General features: G+C 35.9%; 1 protein-coding gene across 1 annotated transcript in view; it reads left to right on the plus strand.

Annotated features, from left to right (window-relative positions):
- Positions 1–25,746, plus strand: part of STK11 (serine/threonine kinase 11) — a 135,309-nt gene that overhangs the window by 45,847 nt on the left and 63,716 nt on the right. The window contains exon 2 of the mRNA XM_044671722.1: positions 20,429–20,512. Within this exon, the coding sequence (XP_044527657.1) occupies positions 20,429–20,512 (84 nt within the window). The remainder of the gene's footprint in view (positions 1–20,428; positions 20,513–25,746) is intronic.

Consider the following 25,746-nt stretch of genomic DNA (forward strand, 5'->3'; position numbering starts at 1 on the left):
GAATGGAGCCTAGAGATTAGCCCGTAGTGCTGATACTAGGGACTTTACTTGTACCTTCTATTTAGATAATTTTTTGCAGTTTCTAAGCCTTGTATTTACATTCCTCCCCTCCCACCTTCCCTTATTTTGTTATAAATTTGACAAACATCAACAAACAAGGACATCCATATACAAGGAAGAATGGAAAAAGAGGATTATGTAATAAATTCATTTCAATTCAATTTTAAATTCAAATCAAATTCAATTATGTATATGTTCATTTCTATTATATTTAGCTTGTTTTTTTTTATGGACATTTAAAATTTAAGAGTACCAACATTGTCCTGCTTTCTATTTTTCCACAATTTTTCCTTTTTCTCTTGCTTGTATAGTTTAATGTTTCATTTAAAAATTTTTTTACCCCACTGCCTGCCATTATCTTTCTATTCCTTCCCCTAAAAGAGGAAAAACCCTCCTTTATAGCAAACAGAAATGGTTGAGCAAGACATTCATACATTGATTGTAAGTGAAAATGTCTCTTTCTGTATATATAGTCCATCTTGTGCCTGTGAGTTTTGTGAAAATTCCTTATTGTTTAAAAACAATGATATCTTGGAAGAGGAAAATGGAGTATGGTTTAAAGGTTGTCTTTGACATGTTTCATTTTTATTGCTCTTTAGCAAAAGATATAGAATATTATATTTGGAAAGGGTATTAGAACATTGAGTGTTCCTTTTTCATAGAATATTATGTTATCATAAATGAGAATTTGGGTGGTATAGTCAAAAGAAGGATGAGTTTGAAGTCAAGAAAACTGAGCATGAATCCTGGTGCCTCAAATGGAATAAGCTTTCTGATTTGGGCCAATAATTTAACCTCTCAGAGCTTCAGTGTATCCCTGCCCTGCAGGGTTATTGTGGCTGCCAGCACTTTTGCTCCTTAAATCACTATATAAACCTGAGCTGGTATCATTAGATTTCATCAAATCCAGCCCTTTTCTTGTTAAATATAGGTGAGACAAAGCTGATGCCCATAGAAATGAAGTGACTGGCCTAGGGCTACACAACTCTCAAGTGATCATTTCTCTTAGGAGACAGGGAAACATATTTGATAGGGAGTTCTTAGTGTATATCTGCTTGATGGAGCAGTCAGTACTGTGATGGGTGCCACTTGGCTGTAAAATACCAGGCATAGCTCCAGCATTCTATAAATAATCACAGTGCCTTATTGGGAAACCAAGACATGAGTGTATATTTAACCCACCAAGTGTTAAAATGGAGAACTTTCTTTTTGCAGGAATTAGCCCTAAAATACCTTATCTGGGAGTAAGGCAATGTGTACAATAGGTTATTTTACAAGCATAAAGGTTGGAAAGTATGTGGGGAGGAGGCCCTGGGAGAGGAGATTGTGGCAATGTTTAGGGAACTAGTGTGGTTTTAGGTTAAAAAAAAAAAAAAAAGAACATAGGACTAGGAATTAGAAGATGTGGTTCTAGTCCCAGTTTTTTAACTGCAAATAAATCATTTCCTCTTTCTTTGGGCTTCCATTTCCTTCTGTCTAGTGAGAAAGTTTGGCCTAGGTTGTGTGTACTGTCCCTTACAAGCCCTGACGTTCTGTGATTGTTTTTTAAAAGCTCTCTAATTTTTGAGGTAATATCTATAACACACATGCAACGTTAGCACATAATTTAACAGAAAGTTCCTGATGTAATCCTGAGCAGACAGCCCTTTGGGGTGGAGATATACATTGTTGCTGTAGTGGTGATGTGTCTATCAGCTGTAGGCAGGCTCTCTAAACACTGTACTTAACTTCTCTCCTTTTATGGAGATGGTTTAGTTCAATGTGTTGTTCTTGTTTATAAGCTTCAGACTATGGTTTCATTGAGTGTGATTTTCTGTTTTATTAACCTACCTTTTTTGTTTGTTTTTTTTTTCAATCTTCCACTACCTTCCATGTAGTACTCACAGAATAAATTTGAGCCTGCTTTTAGTCACTTGACAAACATTAAGTTTATGAGTTACTGTGCTGGGCACTGGAAGAGGTACAAAAACTAAGACATGAGCTCTTCTTGTTTGGAGCTCCTAGTCTAGCCAGAAAGAAAAAATACACAAAAATAATTATAATATAAAATATGATTAGTACTTTAGAGGGGTAATACCTTCTGTCTGAGGGGATTAGAGAGACTTTGTGGAATAGGTGACTTTGATATCTTTTGGATATTCTTGTAGATCCTTCCTGAACTAGTATAGATCATAACCTATCCTTGCCTTCTTATCCCATACGTTTCATGTCCTTGTCTTTAAATCCATGTTAGGTTCTACCTACCATGCTGCAGACCTTCCTTTGATTCTTTTACTATCTTGCTACATCAACAACCTGCCTCCTTTTATGCAACAACCTTTTATATTCTCATGTAGACACTGTAATTGATGGTATGCAGTGTCTTTCTTACATATATTATTCCATTGCCCTTTTGGTCAACTGCTATTGGGATTCTTCTGAAATGATGAGGTTTGACTGATTACTCTCCAGGCTGTAGCAGACTGATACCCTGCTCCTGCTCCACTTCTCCTGGTGATTTAGTAAAAAAATCCTCTCCCAAGGGGCAGCTGGGTGGCTCAAATGGATTGAGAGCCAGGCCTAGAGATGGAAGGGTCCTAGGTTCAAATCTAGCCTCAGACACTTCCTAGCTGTGTGACCCTGGACAAGTCACTTAACCTCCATTGCCTAGCCCTTACCATTATTCTGCCTTGGAACCAATACACCGTATTGATTCTAAGATGGAAGAAGAGGGTTTAAAAAAGAAGTCCTCTCCCAGCTTTCCTTTTAGGCTTAACCTCCAGTGTATCTACTTTAATCATTCTCCTTTCATTGCCCTTTGATTCCATTGAACTCTCTGGAACTCTCATACTATTATTAAGATGCCCTTTTCTCTTAGATTATTTCAGTCTTTGCATCTTTTTTAATTTTAAAAATCATCCTAATTACTCTGTTCAAAAGGAATTCATATAAATATTACTCAGTGGTTTTAAACATTGATTTCTTCCAGGTTACAGAGTACGATTATAATTGATTAGAAACAAGATCCCTAGGCTAAGGCAGTTTCAATGCATTTGACCTTCTGATAGTGTTATTCACTTTTCAGTTTTCAACAACGATTACAATTTTGATGTTACAACTTAAACACTCCCCCTCTTTTTTTTTTTTTTAAGAGAAAAAGGACTTTAAAAAATAATGTTATTTTGGCATCACATAGGTCTGAGGATAATTGGGCAACTTGCCTTAGGCAAATCATATCCCTCTGAAAAGAGGTCTAGATTATATTAACTTTATATTAATATATTAACTTTCAGAAATTAAAGGTATACTTGCCAGTTGTTAATTAGAAAGTTCCTACACAATTAAAGATCAGGACTAGTGAACTGATTAATAAATGGTGTACTTTGTCAAGGAATTAGAAATAAGTCTGCAGCCAGCTACATCTTTTATTTATTTCTTCTTGGAATATGATATATCTTCAAGAGGAACATGAATGATGCCTTCATACTCTTACTGCAAGATTTAGTGAGTGTTTCATAATATTCGGTCTGATCACATCAGTATCTCAGGATAAATGTTCCATTATACTGTTGTTGGTGCATAAAAATCTACCAAGAAATACCCTTCTCTGTGATGGCATTGATTATATATGTTGATCTTATATGGAAATGACTTTTCACCCAGGTTTTCCAAATTTCTCACTTTTGTACTTTTATCTGATAGGGTGATACCCTTCAGGGTAATGACAATCTCTTGCTACTGCATGGCTTACAGGATCAAAGCCAGCTCTTGATGAAGCATCCAGGAGCACATAGGCATAGATTTTGATGTCAGGAGGGTGGGTGGGCACTGAAGGGGTGCCATAAGGTGAACAGGAGTTCCCCAGGGTGGGGAAGGACAAGGATAAGGACAAGAATGTCTTTCTACACTGATACCTGGTTCTCCATAGAAGACATTAACCACCCTTGCCTTTCTTATGCCTCCTGAAAATTTTGAGCTAGGAGAAGTTAGGCATTCCTTTTTTTAAATTTTAACTTTTTTCTAATGAGCAAAAATTGATTTCTTTTTTCCCCCATTTTCTTATCTCCTCTTGGGAAAAAAAAAGGGAAAAAAATCCTTGTAACAAATATTAATAGTCAATAAAACAAGTTTCCACAAGGGACATATCCAAAAAATATGTCTCATTCTGTACCTTTTTCCTTTGTCAGGAGTAACATGCCTCATCATTGGACTTCTGCAATCATTGTTGATCAGAGTTCTTATATTTTTCATGGTTTTTAAAAAATTATTATTTTTTCATTTAACAGGCATTTTTTCCTCTTTCTCACTTTCCCCAACATTAAAACAAAAAGAAAAATAGAACAGACTCTTGTAACATAGAAAAGGAAAATTGGTGCTTAATGACCCCATATTATTCATTGTCCAAAAATATATGGTAAATTCCTAGTCTTTTCCTTCTCTGTCAGGAGATACATAGTATTCTTGGTCTAGTGGAGTCATGGATGACCACTATGTTGATTAAAATCACTTTAAAGTCTTTAAATTTTTTTTTCCTTTTTTTATTTAGAATATTTTTCCATGGTTAAATGATTTACGATCCCTCCTCTTTCTCCCCCCTCCCAAATCCAACAAACAGTTCCATTGGGTTCTACATGTATCATTATTCAAAACCTTTTTCTATGTTACTCTTATTTGCAGTAGAGTGATCCTTTAACATCAAAATCCCAATCATGTCCCTATTGCACTACGTGATTGAGCACATATTATTCTAAAGCATTTCTGTTTCCACAGTTCGTTCTCTGGATGGGGATAGGGTTCTTTCTCCTAAACTCCTCTGGATTGTCCTGGATCATTACATTGCTGCTAGTAGAAAAGTCTCTTACATTCAGTTGTGTCATAGTGTATCAGTCTCTGTGTACAATATTCTCCTGGTTCTGCCCCTTTCACTCTGCATCAATTTCTGGAGGTCATTCCAGTTCACGTGGAATTCCTCCAGTTCTTTATTACTTTCAGCATAATAATATTCCATCACCATCAGATACTACAATTTATTGAACCATTCCTCAATTGATGGACACCCCCTCATTTTCCAGTTTTTTGCTACCACAAAGAGCACAGCTATAACTATTTTTTTACAAGTCCCTTATTATCTCTTTGGGGTACAAACCCAGCAGTGGTGTGGCTAGATCAAAGGGCAGGCATTTTTTAAAAGCCTTTTGCACATAGTTCCAAGTTGCCCTCTAGAATGGTTGGACCAATTCACAACTCCACCAGCAGTGTATGTGTCCCCCCAAATTGTTATTTTATATAGGGTTGTTACTATGAATTATTTCCTGAGTTCTGCTCACTTCACTCAGCATCATTTAATATAAATCTGAGAAAATCGGATTACTTCCATTTAGAAATTGATTTCCGTTCTCTACCAACCACTGGCATTTTGTATAACTGCTAAAATCACATTTCTTTGAGTTAACCTCACAAGTTCTTAGGTTCGGAAGTTCAGCCTTCCTCTCTGAGTTAAGTTTAAAAGTTTAGTTTATCTAGAAATCATTTTAATTAAAAGAAATCTGTTGGGGCAGCTAGGTAGCACAGTGGATAGAGCCCTAGGCTTGGAATTAGAAGGATTTGGGTTCAAATATGACCTCAGATACTTCCTAGCTGTGTGATCCTGGACAAGTCATTTCACCCTAATTGCCTAGTCCTTACTGCTCTTCTGCCTTAGAACTGATAACTTAATATTGATTCTAAGAGAAAAGATAGATTTAAAAAAGAAAAGAAACCTGTTATTTCTATACCAGTAGCTGTCCTTATATAATTAGAAGAAATTTATTATCTATATACTATCAGTTTTCTTAGAGATGGAATAATTCAATCAGAATTTCCAAGCAGAATAGGTTTGTATTGTTAGTCTCAACATTCCCAATTTCCAACATTCATATTGTTCCCCCCTGCCTATGATGTTCTGACTTTATAACCAGTTGCATTGTTTCCCCATCTATGATGTTGTTTTCTTGTTATTTGGATACTTCTCTTTTTGTCTATAACAGTGGTTCCCAAACTTTTTTGGCTTACCGCCTCCTTTCCAGAAAAAATATTACTTAGCCCCCTGGAAATTAATTTAAAAAAATTCAATAACAATAGGAAAGATAAATGCACCTGTGGCCATCACCGCCTCCCTGGATCACTGCAGCACCCACCAGGGGGCGGTAGCACCCACTTTGGGAATCACTGGTCTATAAAAATGATCTGTTAGCCCTCATTTGGAGTCTTCACTTGCTGAGAAGGCTGAAACCCTATTTTATTGACAAATTCATTCTGCTAATAAATTGATTGACTGAACTTTGTGCTTCGGTAGACTTTGATTTCAGTAGTGACAAAAATCTTTCCCCCCAAAATCTCCAGATATCTTTTTCATTTCTTATTGCACAATAATATCCAGATTTTTAGTAAGAGTGAAAGAGAAAAATGTGAAAGATGACTTGAAGTTTAACATCAAAAAAACTAAGATCTTGGCATCTGGTCCCATCATTTCCTGGCAAATAGAGGGAGAAGAAATGGAAGCTGTGTCAGGTTTTATATTCTTAGGCTTAAAGACTGCAGATTGTAGGATTGTAGCAATGAAATTAAGAGACACTTAGTCCTAGGAAGGAAAACTATGACAGTTCTGGATAGCATGCTAAAAAAAAAAAGAATTGTTTCACTAAAAAGGTCTGTATAGACAAAGCTACGGGTTTTTTCCAGTTGCAATGTATGTTGTAAGAATTGGATGATAAGGAAAGCTGAGTGCTGTAGAATTTATGCTTTTGAATTGTGGTTCTGGAGAAGACTTTTTAAAAAAATGTTTTATTGTATTTTTAGTTTAGTTTTTTTTTAACATTTAAAATTTTTTTTGAATTCCAAATTTTTCCCCTATCCCCAAATCCTCTCCTTCCTCCCTGAGACAGTAAGCAACCTGATATAAATTTTGTGTGTACAATTATGTTAAAACATTGGAATTGCATGCTGGCTACGGGAGGGGGATGGGAAGAAGGGAGAGAAAGAACATGAATCATGTAACCATGGAAAAATATTCTAAATTAATTAAATAAAATTAAAAAATTAAAATTAAAAATATATTAGTTATTTAGTCATTGTGTGGATGAGATCTCAAACCAAAAAAAAAGAAGAAAGTGGAACATGGTGTGTTTTGATCTGCAGTGAGACTCTTATCAGTTCTTTTTCTGGAGGAAAATGGCATTTTCATCATGAGTCTCTAGAATTATCTTTGGTCACCGTGTTGCTGAGAATAATTAAGTCATTCACAGTTTATCAAAAAGTATTGCTGTGATTGTATACAGTGTTCTTTTGGTTCTGCTCACTTTGCAACAGTTCATGTAAATCATTTCAGGTTTTTCTGAAATCATCCTACATGTTATTTCTTATAAATGTAAAAATTCATTACAATCATATTACACAACTTGTTTAGCTGTTCGCCAAATGATGGAGAACTCCAATTTCTCTTTTTTTTAGTCTCTTTGGGATGCAGACCTAGTAGTGGTATTGCTGGATCAAAGAGTACACCCAGTTTTAGAATCCTTTTGGCATGATTTGGAGAAGATTTTTGAGAATTCCTTGGACAGCAAGGAGATCAAATCTGTCAACACTTAAAGGAATTATTCCAGACTGTTCCCTGGAAGGGTAAATGCTGAAGCTTAAATACTTTGGCCACATTAATGAGAAGATAGGATTCATTGGAAACAACCCTGATGTTGGGAAGTATTAAAGGCAAAATGAAAAGGGGACAACAGAGAATGAGATGGATAGATGAGTATCATGTAAACAATGAACATGAACTTGGATAGATTTCTGGATAGAGTGGAGAATAGAAGGGCCTGTTGTGCTCTTGTCCATAAGATCATGCAGAATCAGACACATCTGAACAACAAAAACATTCATGTACTATTTATTTCTTTTTTTTCTTTTTTTTTTTCTATACTATTCCTTTAACCATTATCCATTTAATGGGGACTTAGTTTCCATTTCTTTGCCATTTCAAGAAAAGTTTTTATAAGTATTTTTTTCTCATCCTTTATCTTTGATCTCTTTGGAGTATTAGATCTGGTCATGGTTTTACTAGGCCGTAGTTAAGTAACTGAAGACAATTCAGAATTGAAAAGCATGATCAGAGCAATTTGAAGCACCCTCAGTAGTGAAATCATGTTGCTGATTCTTCATAGCCCCTTCAATATTTGTCATTTTCCTTTTTTGTTAACTTTGATTAGGCACACTTCTTGTTTGTTATATCCTGTTTTCCCTTTGCCACCATTAGTCAGCTACATTCTTTTGCTATTTGCTTTATTGTAGTCCTCTACTAGCCTTTAGGTCATTTCCCTCTTTTCTCAAAGAAATTAGTCTTCCTTAAGGCCTGCTGTTATACTTAGGGACTTCAAAATATGAATGCACTCTTCAACACCCTGGTCTCTGAGTTCATCAACTTAAACTCCCACAAAACAAAGACATCTCAAACTCAACACACTGAAAATAGATTTTTCCCCCCCAAACCCACCCTTCATCTAAATTTCCCTGTTTTTGCTGGGAATTCCATTATACTTTTCATTCACTACCTTAACATCATTATCAAATTCTCAATCCCACCCCCATATATCTATTTAGTTCCCAAATCTTATTTCTAATTCCACATTTCACACCTGTCTTCTTTTCATTCATATGGCCCCCATACTTTTCAGGCTCTCCTGAACATTTGCAGTTCCTAATTCTTTTCTTTCTCCAGACCATTCAGTCTATCCTACACATAGTTGCCAAAGGGACTTTTGTAAAGGTCAGGTCAGATCATATCATTTCCCTCAATAAACTCCAGTGGTTCTCTTTCTCCTATAGAATAAAGCAGAAACTCCTTTGATCCTTCTTGACCTGGCCCCAGTGTACTTTTCTAGCCTAATTTCATATTACTTCCCTTCATTTGCCCTGTGTGCCAGCCATACTGACATGACATCCTTATTGTTTTTTTCCTTTAGTTTTCTTTTTTATTATTAACTTAAATATTAGCAAATGTTAGTGTTTTAACAGACATACAAAATGCAGTGTTGTATGTGAAATTGAATTTCTGTAACATATAGGTTTAAAAAAATCTGTATTTAACTCTCATTCCTTGTAGACATGACTGTACTTCTATCTCTGTGCCTTTTCCCTGGCCATCCCCTCATTCTCCACTCACCTCCATCTCTTTGAATTCCTGATCTCTTTTAAGATTGAGCTTAGTTGTTATCTTCTGGTCTTTACTAACTTCCTAGCTTCTAATATCCTTCCAGTACTCTTGTATCTATTTTGTCTTTTTTTTTTTTTTTTTTTACATGTCCACGCTGTTTCCCTAATTAAGTGTAAGCCAGTTAATCATTCATTATATAACTACTGTGTGCCAGGTGTTGTGTGAAGTACCATAAGCTTTTAAGATCAGGGACAGTTTGATTATGTCTTATATTCCTATCCCCTAACAGAACTCCTTGAACATAACAGGTACTTAACAAATACATATAGATTGATGACTACCATGATTCATTCTGCTGCATTTGTACATCACATGGATGGTCACATTCTTGACCAATTCCCCACAAGTACTCTGTGTTCACGATCCATAACTCTGAGGAGAGATATCAATGTCAAGGTTGGAAAGATAGGTTGGGACAACCATGTGGGACATTTTTAGTAACTTAAGTTTGTGTGCCATAAAGGTTTGCATCCAAGGAGTGATATAGTCAGAGCTGTATCTGAGGAGATTAATCTGTCATTGTAGTTGGAGACTGGAACTAGGATGACAGCTAGGAGGTTTCTAGGTAAAAGTCTAAAACTAGGATTAATGGCCCCAGAAGAAAGCCAGAGAGTGATTCATGAGATAACAGGGAGAATGAATCACTAAGATTTGATGACTAGGTATTGGTTTTGGGGTGGGTAGATGGAGGAGGAATTAGAAGATGATTTCTGCGCGTGAGTACCTCAGAGAATAGTGGTCAAATTTTATAGTCATGATTTCAGTTTTAGGCATACTGAAACATGTGATTAATATTGTTGCTCTGCTGTTGCTCAATGGGATTGGTGTTGAATTATCTTTTTTCCTTTCTGCTTTCTGCCTAGCCAGTACTTTTCTCTTTTACCCCAGAGGATGTAAGCACTGCTAATGAGATGATAAAAACGATAGTCTACATTTCTGTCATGCTTTATGCTTCATAGATTACCCTCTTCAAAAAAGAAACTATTTCTGTTAATGACCTAGTGCTCAAGAGTCTGACTTGCAGACTTTTTTCATGTTTCCTGTATTTTTTTTTCCCTTGATAAGGTTTGTTTACAAATTTTGTAAGTACATAGCCCCAAGGCAGAAGAATGGTAAGGGCTAGGCAGTGAGGGTCAAGTGACTTGCACAGGGTCAGCTAGGACAAATCTGAGGCCAGATTTGAACCTAGGACCTCCCATCTCCAGGCCTGACTCTCAATCTACTGAGCCACCCAACTGCCCCCGCCTAGCCTACTCTTAATTGAATCCCCTGCCATACATAATCCCCCAAACCAGTTAAATTAAAATAATATAAAAGTGATTGAAACTGATAAAATAGGACTTATGTTCTAGTACTTTTCTGCTTTTTTTAAAAGACTCTTAAGTTAACACCAATATTGTTCTGATCTTTGTTCCCTTTTAAATTGTTTTCATTTACATCATAATTATGAATATTATTCATTTGGTTCATACCATATTGCTGCATTTAGGTCTTTACATGTTTATTTGAATTCTTCATAATTATTTTTGTGGTTCAGTAATTGATTAAATTGGGTTTCAACAGTTTGTTCAGCCATTCCCTGGTCCTTGGATATTTGATTTACTTCTAGCTTTTTACTACTATAGATAATAATACTGCTTTGAATATTTGCATACAGTCTTTTAAAAAATTATTGTTCATAACTTCCTTGAGGAATAAATCTAGCAGTGGGACCACTAAATCAAAAGATATAAAAAATTTATCATTTTATTTGCCTAATTGCAAATTGTTTTCCAAAATGGCTGGTGTAATTCAAAGATTACCAGTTATGATTTAATTTTCTGGAATTCTTACAAACATTTTCAGTTCTTTTCTATCTTTGCCAATTTGATAGTATGGGTTTGAGATATTTTAATTTGCAATTCCTCTGATGGTTAGTGGTTTTGAACACAGTTTTAGGTATCCACTGATTGCTTCTTTTGAAAAATGTTTGTTTATATCCTTTGACCAAACTATGCATAATGACAATTTGCTAAGGAATGAAGACACTGCAGTCTGTCAGTTGAGCAGAGTGACCACTCCAATAGAATCTTAAATCCTTGAAGAAACAGTTTTACAAACAGCTTACTTAGTGAGGATGTGATAGCTATCAAGATATATTTTATAAATTGGAAATAGTATTGTGTTAACTAGGTCCCTTTTATAATGTTGTACTTCGTAGCAATTGTAATTTTCTTCAGGAAATTCAGTTCTTTTGGATATTTTTATTAATTACATTTTCATTTAAAAAATAAGAATGTTTGCCCTTGGCAAATACACTTATTTTTTTGTGAGAAAGCACTACAATTAAAAAACTTTTTGATAATATGTTTCATTAAAGGATCACTAAAAGTAAGTCCAAATGAGAACTAGTTTTCACCCATCCTTTCATTTCTTCTGGCTTTGGTATTTAAATGAAGTTCATGGGTGCTTGATTCAGCAGTAGAATTTTGGACATGAATGATTGTGTTATTTTTTTCTCTTCAAACTTGCCAGTCTTTTTGCAATTATTTAGATAGGCACTGATACAAAAATAATTGATTGAGGACCAAAGACCCTACAAATAAACATTGATTGTGCATTTGTCCTGAGAGCTGGCCTGGACTTTAGTAGCTTCTCTAATCCAACTTATCCCTGAACAAGAATCCTTTCTTCAGGATTCCTAAGTAACAAGGGGCTATCCAGCTTTGGTTTGAAGACTTCTGTTGCCATCTACAGTATTTCGTTTCATTTCAGTTTTCAATAGCTCTGACTTGGAGGAAATTTTCTTAATAGATTGATCCTAAGATCTGTCTCTGCAACTTCTTTCCGATGTGTCTAGTTCTTTCATCTTGGTTCAACAGAATATGCTTATTTAATTCCTTTTCTGTGTAATAAGGCTTCAAATACTCAGTCTTCTCTTCTCTAATTTAAACATTCCCAGTTCATTCCAGAGATATTCTTCAGCTTATCAATATCCTTTTTAAAATGTGGCATCTAGAACTGAACTATATTCCAGATGTGTTTAGCAGGGCAGAAATAGTGGAACTTTCATATCCCTAGTTCATGAAGAATGGAAAAGGTACCACAGAACCAGAGAAAAGCAAACAGTCTGATTTTTGAAGGAAAAAAGAAAGAAGAATCTAAAAACTGTATCATGTCTCTTTCAAGACCGAATTAATTTTTTTCTCTGTCATATCCTAATGTTGACTTACTGAGTTTCAGTCAAGAGAGTGCCAGTAAATGTTTAACAGCCAGCTCTGAAAAAGTATGCATTTTAAAAGTTTAAGTGTATGCACACTTTTAAGTTTAATCTTCATTATTAACATTTTTTCCATCACTTTCATAAATCAAGACAATTAACAGAACAATAAGTAAAACCCTGATTTGTATTCTGACGAGTAAATGCTCACACTGAAAATTTAACAGTTGGCTCTTGGGAGCCAGTTCAAGCTAATTTTATTAGTATATTCCTGGTTTCATTTCACTAAAACTATCTATAAGTTAGCATAATTATTCCTTATACAAGTCATTGATAAAAATGTTAAAAACGTAAAACCAATGACAGGTACTTGAGGCACTCTACTACAGACCTATTTCTACATTGACATTATGCCTGCTTTTTGTATCTGGACATTCAGCTATTCTAGAACTTGCCAATTAGTTTCATTGTCTAGCCCGTATTTTGCTATCTTCTTCACAAAGAAAATACAAAAAACTGACAAATGATTTGCTAAAATTTAGATAAAAGTATGGTATTGCCCTATTCTATAAGTCTAATTAGTACCTGTCTGTGAAGGAGAAGCCATTCTAATTCTTTTTGGTCACTATTTTTCTTTTCTACATTTTCACTTACCATCTCTTTTAATAATACCTTCTAGGGATTTGCCAGAAATTTGTCAAGTTCATTGGCTGATAATTTATTGACTATTTTCTTTTTTTCATGGAAAGTCAGGATGTTTGCCTTTCTGTAGTTCTTTGGCAAAGGATGAGTAGTTCTATTTTCTATTTCTCCATTAATGTCATCTCAATGATTCAGGTCTTTGGACCTGTTCCTTTCCTGATCTTATTTTTTCTTCTAATATAGATTTTTAAAATTCCTTGGTTTTTGCCCTTAGAATTTTTTTGCTAGCCTGACTCAGAACATTTAATACTCTTTATATTATCATTAAAGTACCATATGACATTTTCGTAGTCATATTTCTTTACCTGCTCCTGTTTCAATCTTTCAGAAAGCATTCAGTAAGTATATACAATGTGTTAAGGGCTGAGGATACAAATACAAAAAAATGAAACAATACCAACTCTCAAGGAGTTTATATTCTTAAAGGAGGGACGAGTATGTGTATATACATTTAAAATAAATATAAATGACTGAATACAAATAAATACAAAGTAGTTAAAATACCAGGTAGTTTTGGAGAAAAGTATGCTAGCTAACAATTATATTAAATTATAATCTTCTATAATATTATACAATAATATTATTATTAATGTCAAGATTATAAACTGAGGAGATTAGAAGATTCATTGGTACCTTTGATAGAAATTGGAAAGAATTTTATTTCTGAGAGCTTCCTATCCCTTCTGATTTAGCTTTTCTAGGCAGTTGATTGTCATGTATTATCAAGCAGACTTTGTGATTGATTCTGAACCAGTTAGCTGACTTCACATGACTGATTTCAACCAATCCCTGATGGTTCTAGGCTCTGGCTGATTACACACACCATATTTGACTATTGCAGATAGCAGAGCAATTTGATTTGCTGGAGACCTTATCTCCCATGACTGCTTTGCTTCTGTGAGACACACAGCTTTAGACATTAGGTTTGAAGGATTTTGACTTAACTTTATTGTGTACCCCTCAGGGGGGCTAAGTGTGGTTACTCTAAACATTGGTCATTTGCTTGGTACTGAATTTTTTTTTTAAAGAAAATTATAAAATTATACTTCAATTTGTCCTGAATTCATCAGTTCTCTCTCTGGAAGTGGATAGCATTTTTCATCATGAGTCCTTTAGAATAGCATTTTTCATCATGAGTCCTTTAGAATCTTGGGTTGTTGTATTGCTGAGAATAGCTTAGACTTTTACAATTGATTATCAGTACAATATTGTTCTTACTATGTATAATGACCCCCTGGTTCTGCTTACTTCACTCTGCATCAATTCATATAGGTCTTCCTAGATTGTTCTAAACCATCCCCCTCATTGTTTCTTGTCACACAGTAGTATTACATTATAATCATATACCATAACATGTTCAGCCATTCCCCAATTGATGTGCTACTTAATATTCTTAAAAAGCAGTAAGTAGAGGTTCAGAATTCTCCTGTGTTTGGAGAGGGAGGAGATTGAGGTTAAATTCACATCAATATTCTGAGATGTAATAGCATATTCTAGTATACCTACGCTCCAACAGAGGTGTAAAAAGAGGAGGCAGCATGTTAGAGATGAGAGTACTTGGGATTTTAAGCATAGAAATTAGAATTTAAAGCCAGGTTCTGCTTCTTACAAGTGGGCTTTACTTGACTGAGCTTCATGCAAAGTGATCATTGGAGGTGTTGCTTGTGACTTTGTGTGTGTGTGTGTGTGTGTGTGTGTGTGTGTCTGTCTGTCTGTGTCTGTCTGTCTGTCTGTCTGTCTGTCTGCCTGTCTCTCTCTCTCTCCCTCTCCTTCCATATTCTCCCTTTCCCTCCCCTTTATATTTCTACATCAGTGACTCCTCTCTTTTTGTTCCAAGTTACTCAAAAGTGGTGAACCAGAAAAGAGACTTCTCCAGAAATCAGTCAGTGAATCAACCTGACAGTGAAAAAGCATTGGACTTGGAATCGGGAAGACCTTTGTTCAAATCCAGCTCAGATACTTCATAACTCTACAACACTGACCAAGTCACTTAACCTGTTTCCCTCAGTTTCCTCAGCTACAAAATGGGAATAATAACAGCACCTATCTCTCAGGGTTTTTGTGAGGATCAAATGAAACCATATTTGTAAAGCACTTTGTACATTACCTGGCAGATAGTAGATGCTATATAAATGCTTATTTTCTTCCCCATTTTTTAGTCATCTTGTGTGTGCCAGACTCTGTGATAACCCCTGTTCTCAGAGAACTGGCATTCTAATGGGTGAGGCAATATGCAAATAGCTATCAACAAGCTTTTTAAAAGATAAATTGGAGTTAATTGACCGAGGAAAGGCACTAACATTTAGGGGGATTAGAAAAGGCTTCTTGCAGAAGGAAATACTTTGACTTTGATATGAAGGAAACCAGGGAAATTAGGAGGTACAGATGAGAAAAGAAAGAATTCCAGGCATGAGGGACAGCCAGTGAAAATATCAGGCATCATAACATGGAGTCTTGTTTGAGGAATAGCATGGGAGGTGAGCCAGTTTTACTGTATGGCAACATGTATAGATGAAAGGTATAAGAAGACTGGAAAGGTAGGAAAGAGTCAGAGGTGTGTGTGTGGGGCAGTGTAGAATGCTAGAAAAGCATACAACTGAGTTTCCTGGCTAAGGGGACAATTAAATCTGTCCACATTGGAATGAGAAATTAGTAATTAGGGGGAAATGGTTCTGCTACTTCTTTTAGGGTAGCAGTGTTTTAATACTTGTTTCAAAAACTCCTTAATGAAATTTAGATTAAAATAAGACAGAAGTGATCCTTGTCAGCCCCCCACCAAAAGAAAAAATAAGTGGTTAGTGAAAATAGCTAGGAATGTAATTCATCAGTCTGTTTTATTTATTTGAAATGAAAGAAGAGTTGTAGGCACAGAAAATATTACAGTAAAAGCAAATCTAGTTTGTTAGACTAGTTTTTACTTTTAGTCATCCAGCTTTATAGTGATACTGCCTAGAGTTTAATTTTTGCATTAGATCAGCATGGTGGATCTGCCCCCCGCCCCCAATCATTTTTTCAGGATTTGGGTGATAATAAAATAATGCATAAAACTTTACCCCACTCTTATCAAGAATATTTTACCATATTTCTACCATAGATCTTGATAAACTGTCAGAGCTGGAAAGGATCTTAGACTATTAACTCACATTTGTCTGTCATTTAATAGTTTCCAAAATGCTTTCCTGTGGCAGTCCTGTGTGTAGCCAAGGTCATTGTTATTTTATTTTATTATTTTTGCATTTAATTTTTATTCTCCCCTCAATTACATATGAACAATTTTTTAACATTTATTAAAATTTTTTTGAATTCTAAATTTTCTCCCTTCTTGAGAAGACAAGCAATTTGACATCGATTATGCTTGTACAAACATGCAAAACATTTCTATATTAGCCATCTTACAAAAGAAAACCCCAAAGACCAAAAAACCCCCAAATAACACATGACAAAACTAGTGGAAATGCGCATCGGCCATGGGTGGGGGGAGTGCGGGGGGGGGGTGTGAAGGAGATAAGAGGAGTATGAATCAGGTAACCATGTTAAAAATGTATATTAATAAATGTTAAAAAAAAAACCCAAATAATAAAGTTTTTAAAAAAGCTTCAATCTTCAGACTACATCTGGAGGTGGATAGCAATTTTCGTCAGAAGTCCTTAGGAATTGTTTTAGATCTTTGTATTGCTGAGAAAATAGCTATATCAGGGGCAGCTGGTTAGCTCAGTGGATTGAGAGCCCGGCCTAGAGATGGGAGGTCCTAGGTTCAAATCTGGCCTCAGACACTTTCCCAGCTGTGTGACCCTGGGCAAGTCACTTGACCCCCATTGCCTGCCCTTACCACTCTTCTGCCTTGGAGCCAATACACAGTATGGACTCCAAGGCAGAAGGTAAGGGTTTAAAAAAAAAAGAAAGAAAAGAAAATAGCTATGTCATTCAGAGTTAATTGTCATGCAATATTGCTGTTACTATGGACACTATTCTCCTAACTTTAATTTTCATCCATTCATGTAAGTCCAAGTTTTTCTGGAAACATCCTACATGTCATTTCTTGTAGCACAAAAGTATTCCCTCACAATCATATTCACTTGTTCAGCCATTCCCTAATTGATGGGCATCCTTTCAGTTTCTCATTCTTTGTCACAACAAAAAGAGCTGACATAAATATTTTTGTATATTTTTCTTTTTTCCTTTTTTTTTATTTCTTTGGGGTACAAATATAGTCAATTGTAGTGCTAGGTCAAAGGTTATACACAGTTTTATAGCTCTTTGGACAATTTTTTTTTCATTTTTTTCTATTTTTTATTTAATTTAGAATATTTTTCCGTGGTTACATGATTCATGTTCTTTCTCTCCCCTCCTCCCTCCCCCTAACCAGAGCCAACAAGCAATTCCATTGGATTTTACATGTATCATTGATCAAGACCTATTCCTATATTATTAATATTTGCATTAGAGTGATCATTTAAAGTCAACATCCCAAATCATATCCCCACCAAACCATGTGATCAATCATATGTTTTTCCTCTTCGTTTCTACTCCCACAGTTCTTTCTCTGGTTGTGGATAGTGTTCCTTTTTCATGAGTCTCTCAAAATTGTCCTGAATCATTGCATTGCTGCTAATAAAGAAGTTTGGACATAATGCTTATTGTTCTCCAAAACTGTTGGAACCATCTACAGCACCACCAACAGTGTATTAGTGTCCCAATTTTTCCTCATCCCCTCCAATATTTGTTATGTTCCTTTTCTGTCATATTAGCCAATCTGTTAGTGAGGTGGTACCTCTGAGTTGTTTTAATTTGCATTTCTCTAATAATAGTGGTTTAGAACATTTTTTCATATGATTATAGCTAGCTTTGATTTCTTCTGAAAACTGCCTGTTCATATCCTTTGGCCATTTATCAATTAGAGAATGACTCACATTCTTATAAATTTGACTCAATTCTCTATATACTTGAGAAATGAGGCCTTTGTCAGACAAACTTGCTTTTATTTTCCCCTCCACTTTTCTGCTTTCCTTCTAATCTTGGCTGTGTTGGTTTTGTTTATGGAATCCATTTTTAATTTGATGTAATAAAAATATCTATTTTATAAGTCATAATGTTCTCTATTTCTTATATGTTTAAAATTCTTCCCTTGACTATAAATCTGGTAGGTAAAATATTTCACACACACACATACCCCACACCATTTGCTCTGAAATGTCTAAATCATGTACCCATTTTTACCTTTCCTCAGTATTTGGTATGAGATGTTGATCTATGCCTAGTTTTTGCCAAAATACTTTCTAGTTTTACTTGCAATTTTATCAAATAGTGAGTTTTTGTCCCAAAAGTTTGCATCTTTAAGTTTATCAAACACTAGATTACTATGATTATTTGCTACTTTGTATTATGTATCTAAATATTACACTGATCCACCTCTCTATTTCTTAGCTAGTACCAGATGTCATAATTGTTTTTAAAATCCTTTACTATCTGTCTTAGAAAAGGCTAGGCTATTAGCATTAAGTGATATGCCCAGGATCACATGGCTAGGAAGTGTCTGAGGATAGATTTGAACCTAGAACCTCCCATCTCCAGGTTCATCTAGCTGCTCCAACCAAATTGTTTTGATAATTACCACATGATTTGGTATAGCTAGGTCACCTTCCTTCACATTTTTTTTTTCTATTGAATTCCCTGGATTTTCTTGATCTTTTGTTCTTCCAGATGAATTTTTTTTCTAGCTCTATAAATTTTTTTTTTGGTAATTTGATTGGTATGGCACTAAGTAAATTAATTTAGATAGAATTGTCATTTTTATTATATTACCTCAGTCTGCACATGAGAAATGACTATTTAGCTGTTTGTTTAGATCTGACTTTTTTGGTAGAAAATTTTTTTACTTGTTCATAGAGTTCCTGGGTTTGTCTTGGCGAGTAGACTACCATGTTTTTCTATTGTCTTCAAGTATTCCAAATGGAATTATTTTTTTTTTTTGTTTTGCTGTTGGACCTTGTTGGTAATATATAGAAATGCTGATGATTTGTGTGAGTAGATCAGTGTTATTATCCCCATTTTACAGAGGATTAGCCAAATCTTAAGTGACTTAGTGACTCACTATCACCTTAAGCTAGGAAGTAATATCTAGAATAGAGAATGTCAGAGTCAGAAGGAAACTTAGAGATCATTGGAGGAGCCCTTGAGAAGATTATTGTTTTTCTAATGTTCTGTTGTTTGTGATAGAGATAGTACTTGAGCCTTGGCCCATTGAGCCATAGTTCAGGTCTGGTTTCCACCATTCACTCTGCCTCCCATCCTTCTCTCTCTTGTTCAGTGCTCTTTCTATTGACTATACTCTTTTTAAAGTGAAAAATTAATGTTACTTTGTGGGTAATGATAATTTGTTTAAGGGATAGATAGCTCATTTTCAGTTAAAAATAAAACCTGTTTACTGGTAATTTATTCCCTCTGATTTTTATCATTATGAATTAAAAAAAAAACAAAAAAAAACCTGGCATTGGTAGGGGCTGGGAGACACATGTTGAAGGTTGTCTGTGTATGTGTGAAGAAATACTTGCAGGCAAGTAAATGGCTCAGCTTGCACAGTCTATATTTGCAGGTTCCAAGTACATCCTACTAGGGGCAAGAACAACTGTCATCTCAGGACCACAGTACCAATTCATTGTGACCTTTGGGACAGTGGGTACCAGGACTGACAATGACCTTAGCTCTTCTCCGTGCTCCTGGCTGTAGTGTACCCCTCTAGTATTGGACCAATGCATTGAAATATAAATCCTAGAACCATGTTGGTGAACCAATGGCATACATGCTGAAGGAGGCTGCTTCCTACCCCCTCTCTCATCACCCGTCCCTCTGCCTAGCAGCCCAGTGGGAGTGCTTCCTCTTTCCCTTGTCTGGGATGAAGTGGGGGAGGGGGGCTCACATGTGGCATAAGGGTTGTAGTTTGGGCAATTGGCCTCTAAAAGGCTCACCATCACTGTCCTAGAAGGATTAAGTAACAGTACAACATTATTTGAGGATGTAAACCTGACTGCCAGTGATGCTGGTAAGTATTTAGAGGTTATAATCTTTGGCTAGTTGATCAGTTATATCATAATTCTTGGCATACTGGCCATCATGGGAGATAGTGGCAGATGTTGAAAATATAGTTTTAACTTTAGCAAATTAGTTCTCTTGTTTGGTAATAAGGGACCTTACATTTTTGCAGAGAGCCACACTAACAGTTTCTTTTACCTCCGTTCTTCTTCTAGGGAAATTCAGCTACTGAGGAGGTTACGACACAAAAACGTCATACAGCTGGTGGATGTATTGTATAACGAAGAGAAGCAGAAAATATATCCTTTGGGGCCTCTTGTAACCTGCTGTGCTTTGTCAGTGAAGGTTGGCATGTTTCTTAAAATGTCTCTTATCATACACACATATATCACTTCAAAATAAACAAAACTAGAATGAGCGGATGTGGCTAGAAAGCCATTCACATGAAAAGGGGATACTAGTGTTTCAAGACCAGTCATTTGGTTGTCATAACTGCTTCCCACTTCTGTAAAGCTTATAGGCCTTCAAGGTCCTTTCCTATGATATAGGTGATGCAAACATTATCTCCATTTAGCATTTGAGGAAACTGAGGTACCATAAGGCTAAATGATTTAGTGTCATGCAGCTACCAGTTTGTGGGCCATGATTTCATCTCAGTCCCCACTCCATGAGTAGACTCCCTGAATCTAGGCTAGCGTTCTTTCTACTACATCATACTGCCATAGAATTATGATTCTAGCATTTTCTACTCTGTCCCCATCAGGAGTATTGGGCTTCTTTCATCATAGGACATTTTGTTATGGTCATCAATAAACTGCAGTTTATTGATGGGCATACAGGATTGTGTGGGGACTTTAAAACAGTTTTCATGAGAGCAGATGGAAAGTAATTTTTTAGCCTAAAGAATAGAGGATCTAAGTATGCGTATATGTGGTGGTGCTAACACGATACCTGTCTTAACATATTTGAAGAGCTATCATCTAGAAGAAGGAGCAGATCTTTTATTTGTGGCTCTAAAAGGCAGAACTAGGGCAAATGAATAGAAGAGACAAGGTGGTAGATTTTGTTTCAAGTATAAAGCAATTTAATGATAGTTCAAGTTGCCTAATAATGAACTTGAGTAACTTAGCCTTTTGAGTTTTCCTTCATTAGCAATGTTCAGACAGAAGCTAGATGAGCACAATTTAGAGATTATGAAGAAGGAATTTTACATGTAGTGGACTGTTGGACTTCAACAAAGATTCTTAACCTGGGATCCATAAACTTACATTTAAAAACTATTTTGATACTATTTCAAAATAACTGGTTTCCTTTGTAGTCATATATATTTACATTTTATGCATTTTAAAAACATTATTTTGAGAAGAGATCGATAGGCTTCATTAGACATGATGCAAAAAGGATTAAGAACATCTGGTTTAGAGATTTCCAGAAGACCTTCCTACTTTTAAGATCCTGTGATTTTTGTTATGTTTCAATGCATTTGTTGACTTTCAGAATTTTCTGTGGGCAGAGGGTTCACTTGATGTTGGAAGGATGATTTACATGTGTCCAAATTTCTGATATTTTTAGAACCATTTGAGAAAAAGACCGTTTTTCAGCCATTACTTTTAATGGTTTACAATAGTAGTGTCAAACTCAGAAAGAAAGGTGGGAGGTACTAAATCATGGGCCCCATGTTATCTACATTGTCATATTTTTATTAACTTCATTATTTCCTAATTACATTCTAATCTGGTGGCCTATTTTACATTTCTGATTTCCAACCCTGCATTTGTGCAAAGGTATAGAAGATTCCTTTGCAATGGTCCTACTTGGTGTAAACAACTTTGCTATTACTTTTCTAATTATTGGAATACTCTATTTTGGACTGATTATAAGTTGAAACAGGCCCTAAGCATCATTTCTTCCTTCTCTCTAAACCAGTCCAATGGCTCATGGAAGTTCTTATTTTTGTTTTTAGTTCACAGGAATATCCCCTGTGACATTGCTTTCAATGGCTTTTGGCCTAGAAAAGACCTGGGCAGTTGGAATTATGTCATTCCCCTGGAATGCACAGCCTTGCTTTTTAAAAGCTTAAATTTCTCCCTTTCAAAAAGAGAACCCTGGGTATTTCTTGAAATTTTGCTTTCTCATATCCAAATATCCCTTTCTTTAATCATTGTTTTTTGTTCTTTAATCATTTTTCCCTTTCTCAGCAAATTGTGTAGCTTTCTAGATGGCCACACCATCCCAAATATTTAAAAACTTATTTTAGTGCAGTGACTTGTGATAAAACTTGGCTCTTCTTCTCACCTAATTCTCCCAAATCTCTGGACCTAGTGCCTGACCAGGCAATTCAGTAATGCTGGGCCTCTGAATCTGAACTTTGACTTCTTCCTCTTTGTTCCTGCCTGACCGCCAAGGGCTCGTTCTTTGCCTCTGGTTGGCAGGGAAGCAATGATTTTTAAGCTGAATTGGTCATTGCATCCAGATTCAGCCTTAAAGGGGGTGTATGTGTTGGGGGTGGGGGAGGGCAGCAGTGGCGGAACTTGGGAGATGGGCAAATGGCACCTTTCTGGATAACAGTTTGAATTGTTAGTAGTGCTTATGGAGCATCTGACTCACAGTGGTGCAATTTTGGGGCATTAGGATAAAGTTATTTCCCTTAATGGCACTTTTATTTCTTGAGACTTATTTTTATTTAGTCATAGAATTCTAGAATTTGAATTGGAAGGAAACTTTGAGGTTTTGTGATCCACGCTTATGCCTGAAGTTTGAATCCTTTTTAGATTTTTTGTCTTTATCCAGAATCGGGGTTTTAGAGCTGGAAAGGAACTTTAGAGATAATCTACTTCAACTTCCTGTATTACAGATAAGAAAACAACCAAAGAAGGAGGAAAAAACATAGTTGAAATCACCCAGTTATTTCACTGGTGTTCTGGGTCTTGAACTAGATTTCCTGAATTTAATGATTTTCTGTTTTGATTTCATTTCATGCTTCCAGTCCATTTCTGATTAGCCACATTAGTAGTCCATATAGTAGACTCTTAATTTTGTAGAGTCTGCAGCAAACTTTCTGTCTTCTGATTCTGTCCCACATCTCCTACTCCCAATACCAGGCCTTTTACTCCTTCACCTTCTCCTAATGATTTGTGCTAAGAAAATACAAACTAATTTTAGCATTCCTTTAAACCAAAACAACAAAAATTAAGGACATTTACTAGTAGGAATTATAAAATGATTTCCAAAACCAAATATAAACATTTAAGATTATTTACTGCTTTGCGTCCTCCATACTATTGGTCTTCTCCATAAGAATGAAGTCTAATTTTAAATATGAGGCTATATCATACTCATTTCCTTGGCCTCCCATTATTTTGCTCTTAAGTTAGCATAAATAACCTGCTGTTCTAGATCTCTTTATCATCACTATTTTAGGATGCAAAATTTTGAGCTATTTCCAGGTTCTGTCTTGTCTTTAAATCTTAGAGGACCTGGATCTTATTTCTTAGTGTTCTTGTTGTTACCACTTTATGCTTTCTAGAGAAGATATCTGCTAAACTCAGATGCCCCTTAAGTTAAGGGATTGTGTCTCTTAGAAAGAACAAACAGTAATGCTTTTCAGTGACTAAAGACCATACCTGGGGAATGATCCTGTTAGGTTAGTTACTCATAGTGGTTCATTTTAAACATGACATCATATATAGCAATCGTCCTTGTAGTAGGTACTGGGTTTACAAAGACAAAATGAAAACTAGGCCTTTATGGGGGCAGCTGGATAGCTCAGTGGATTGAGAGCCAGGCCTAGAGACGGGAGGTCCTAGGTTCAAATCTGGCATTTCCCAGCTGTGTGACCCTGTGCAAGTCACTTAATCCCCATTGCCTAGCCCTTACTACTCTTCTGCCTTGGTAAGGCAGGTAAGGGTTTAAAAAACAAAACAAAACTAGGCCCTTCTGTTAAGGAACTTACGTTCTTCCAGAGCAAAGATAAAAAAAAATAAGTAGATGTATAATTATTTATAGTGGTCATTACTAATAAGAAACAGGAAAAAATTCCGAGAGAAAAACAGCCCATTAGCTTATCCTTTAAGAAAGTCAGAGTTCCTAGAAAATTTGAAATGAGTTGCTTTTGATTTTATAGTTGAGCCCCAGTTATAGAATTTGTTTGCATCAGTGGTGGTAAGACCATTATGGGAGGGTATGCATTTTTCAGTCACACCTTTGAAGGAACTTTTGCTCTTTTCTTCATTTCCCAGACCAATTCAATAACTCTCAAATAGAGTCAAGTGAAGGGCGAGCATGGAGAAACCATGGACATATAATGACAGAAATGGCAGGGACAAGGCGAACAAATAAGGAGGGAATGAAATGAGAGAGAGAAGGGAGTAGGGAGCAAGCTCCCAGGAGATGTCTTCTTCTTTTTTAATTTTTTAAAAACCCTTATCTTCTGTCTTAGAATCAATACTAGGTATTGGTTCCAAGGCAGAAGAGCAGTAAGAGTTAGGCACTAGGGGTTAAGTGAATTGCCAGGTATTGTATAAGCTAGGAAGTGTCTGAGGCTAGATTTGAAGTCAGGACACCTCCTGTCTCTCTAATCACTGAGCCACCTGGTTGCCCATGCTTAGAGAATATATCTTGACAACCACTGTCAGGATATCCTAGTAAAGAATATGATATGCTTCAGGTAGGGATCAAGGTCCTTCCAACTTTGAGAGTCTGTGATTCTATGTAGTTGAGCAAGCCTGATATAGGTAAGAACACAACATGGGCTAGGCCTGTCCCCTATTTCATCCTTAGAAGATAAGGCTAGTTTCCAACTAAAAACAAAGAAACCAACAAAAAAAACCTCTTACCTTCTCTCTTAGTGTCAGTTCTAAGACAGAAGAGCTTCAGGGCTAGGCAATTGGGGTTAAGTGCCCAGTGTTGCATAGCTGGGAAGTATCTGAGGCCAGATTTCAACCCACATCTTTCCAAGTTCAGGCCTGATGCTCTATCTAGCACTCTGTGCTACCTAGCTGTCCATTTCACTTAAAAAAGTAAACATGACTATACCATCCAAAAGTTTATCTAAATATGTATTTCACCTCCATTGAAAAAGGATAGTATAAAAGAGAATTAACAATTTTAACAGACAAAAAGATAGTAAAAGAGCACTCAGCCACTTTAAATGAATTTGAGTTTCCAAGTACAAATGAATTCTATCTCACTGTACTGAATAAACCTGCAAGGATGAACAAGGAAACCATTTAGGGGCATGAAAAAGGATTAAAGATAGGCCAAGTGTTCCCCTTTTTCCAAAGGGGATAAAAAATTGTTTTGGTAAACTATGGCCCCTTTAGCCCTGATAATAACCTTTTGGTAAAACGGTGGTTTTGCTCAGGTGGTCACTGAATAAAGTGGTCATCATTAGTTGACATCAAGGGTTCACAAAAAACAAGTCATGCCAGATAAGTCAGGGGTGGCTTGAATGCTGCTCCTTTGACCAGATCTTTTCAGTCTGAACCCTTGAGCATCCCCAGAGTCAGCTTATTCCCAAGGGAAAGGCTGAAGA

Source organism: Gracilinanus agilis, chromosome 1 (genome assembly GCF_016433145.1).
Source record: "Gracilinanus agilis isolate LMUSP501 chromosome 1, AgileGrace, whole genome shotgun sequence".
NCBI lineage: Eukaryota > Metazoa > Chordata > Mammalia > Didelphimorphia > Didelphidae > Gracilinanus > Gracilinanus agilis.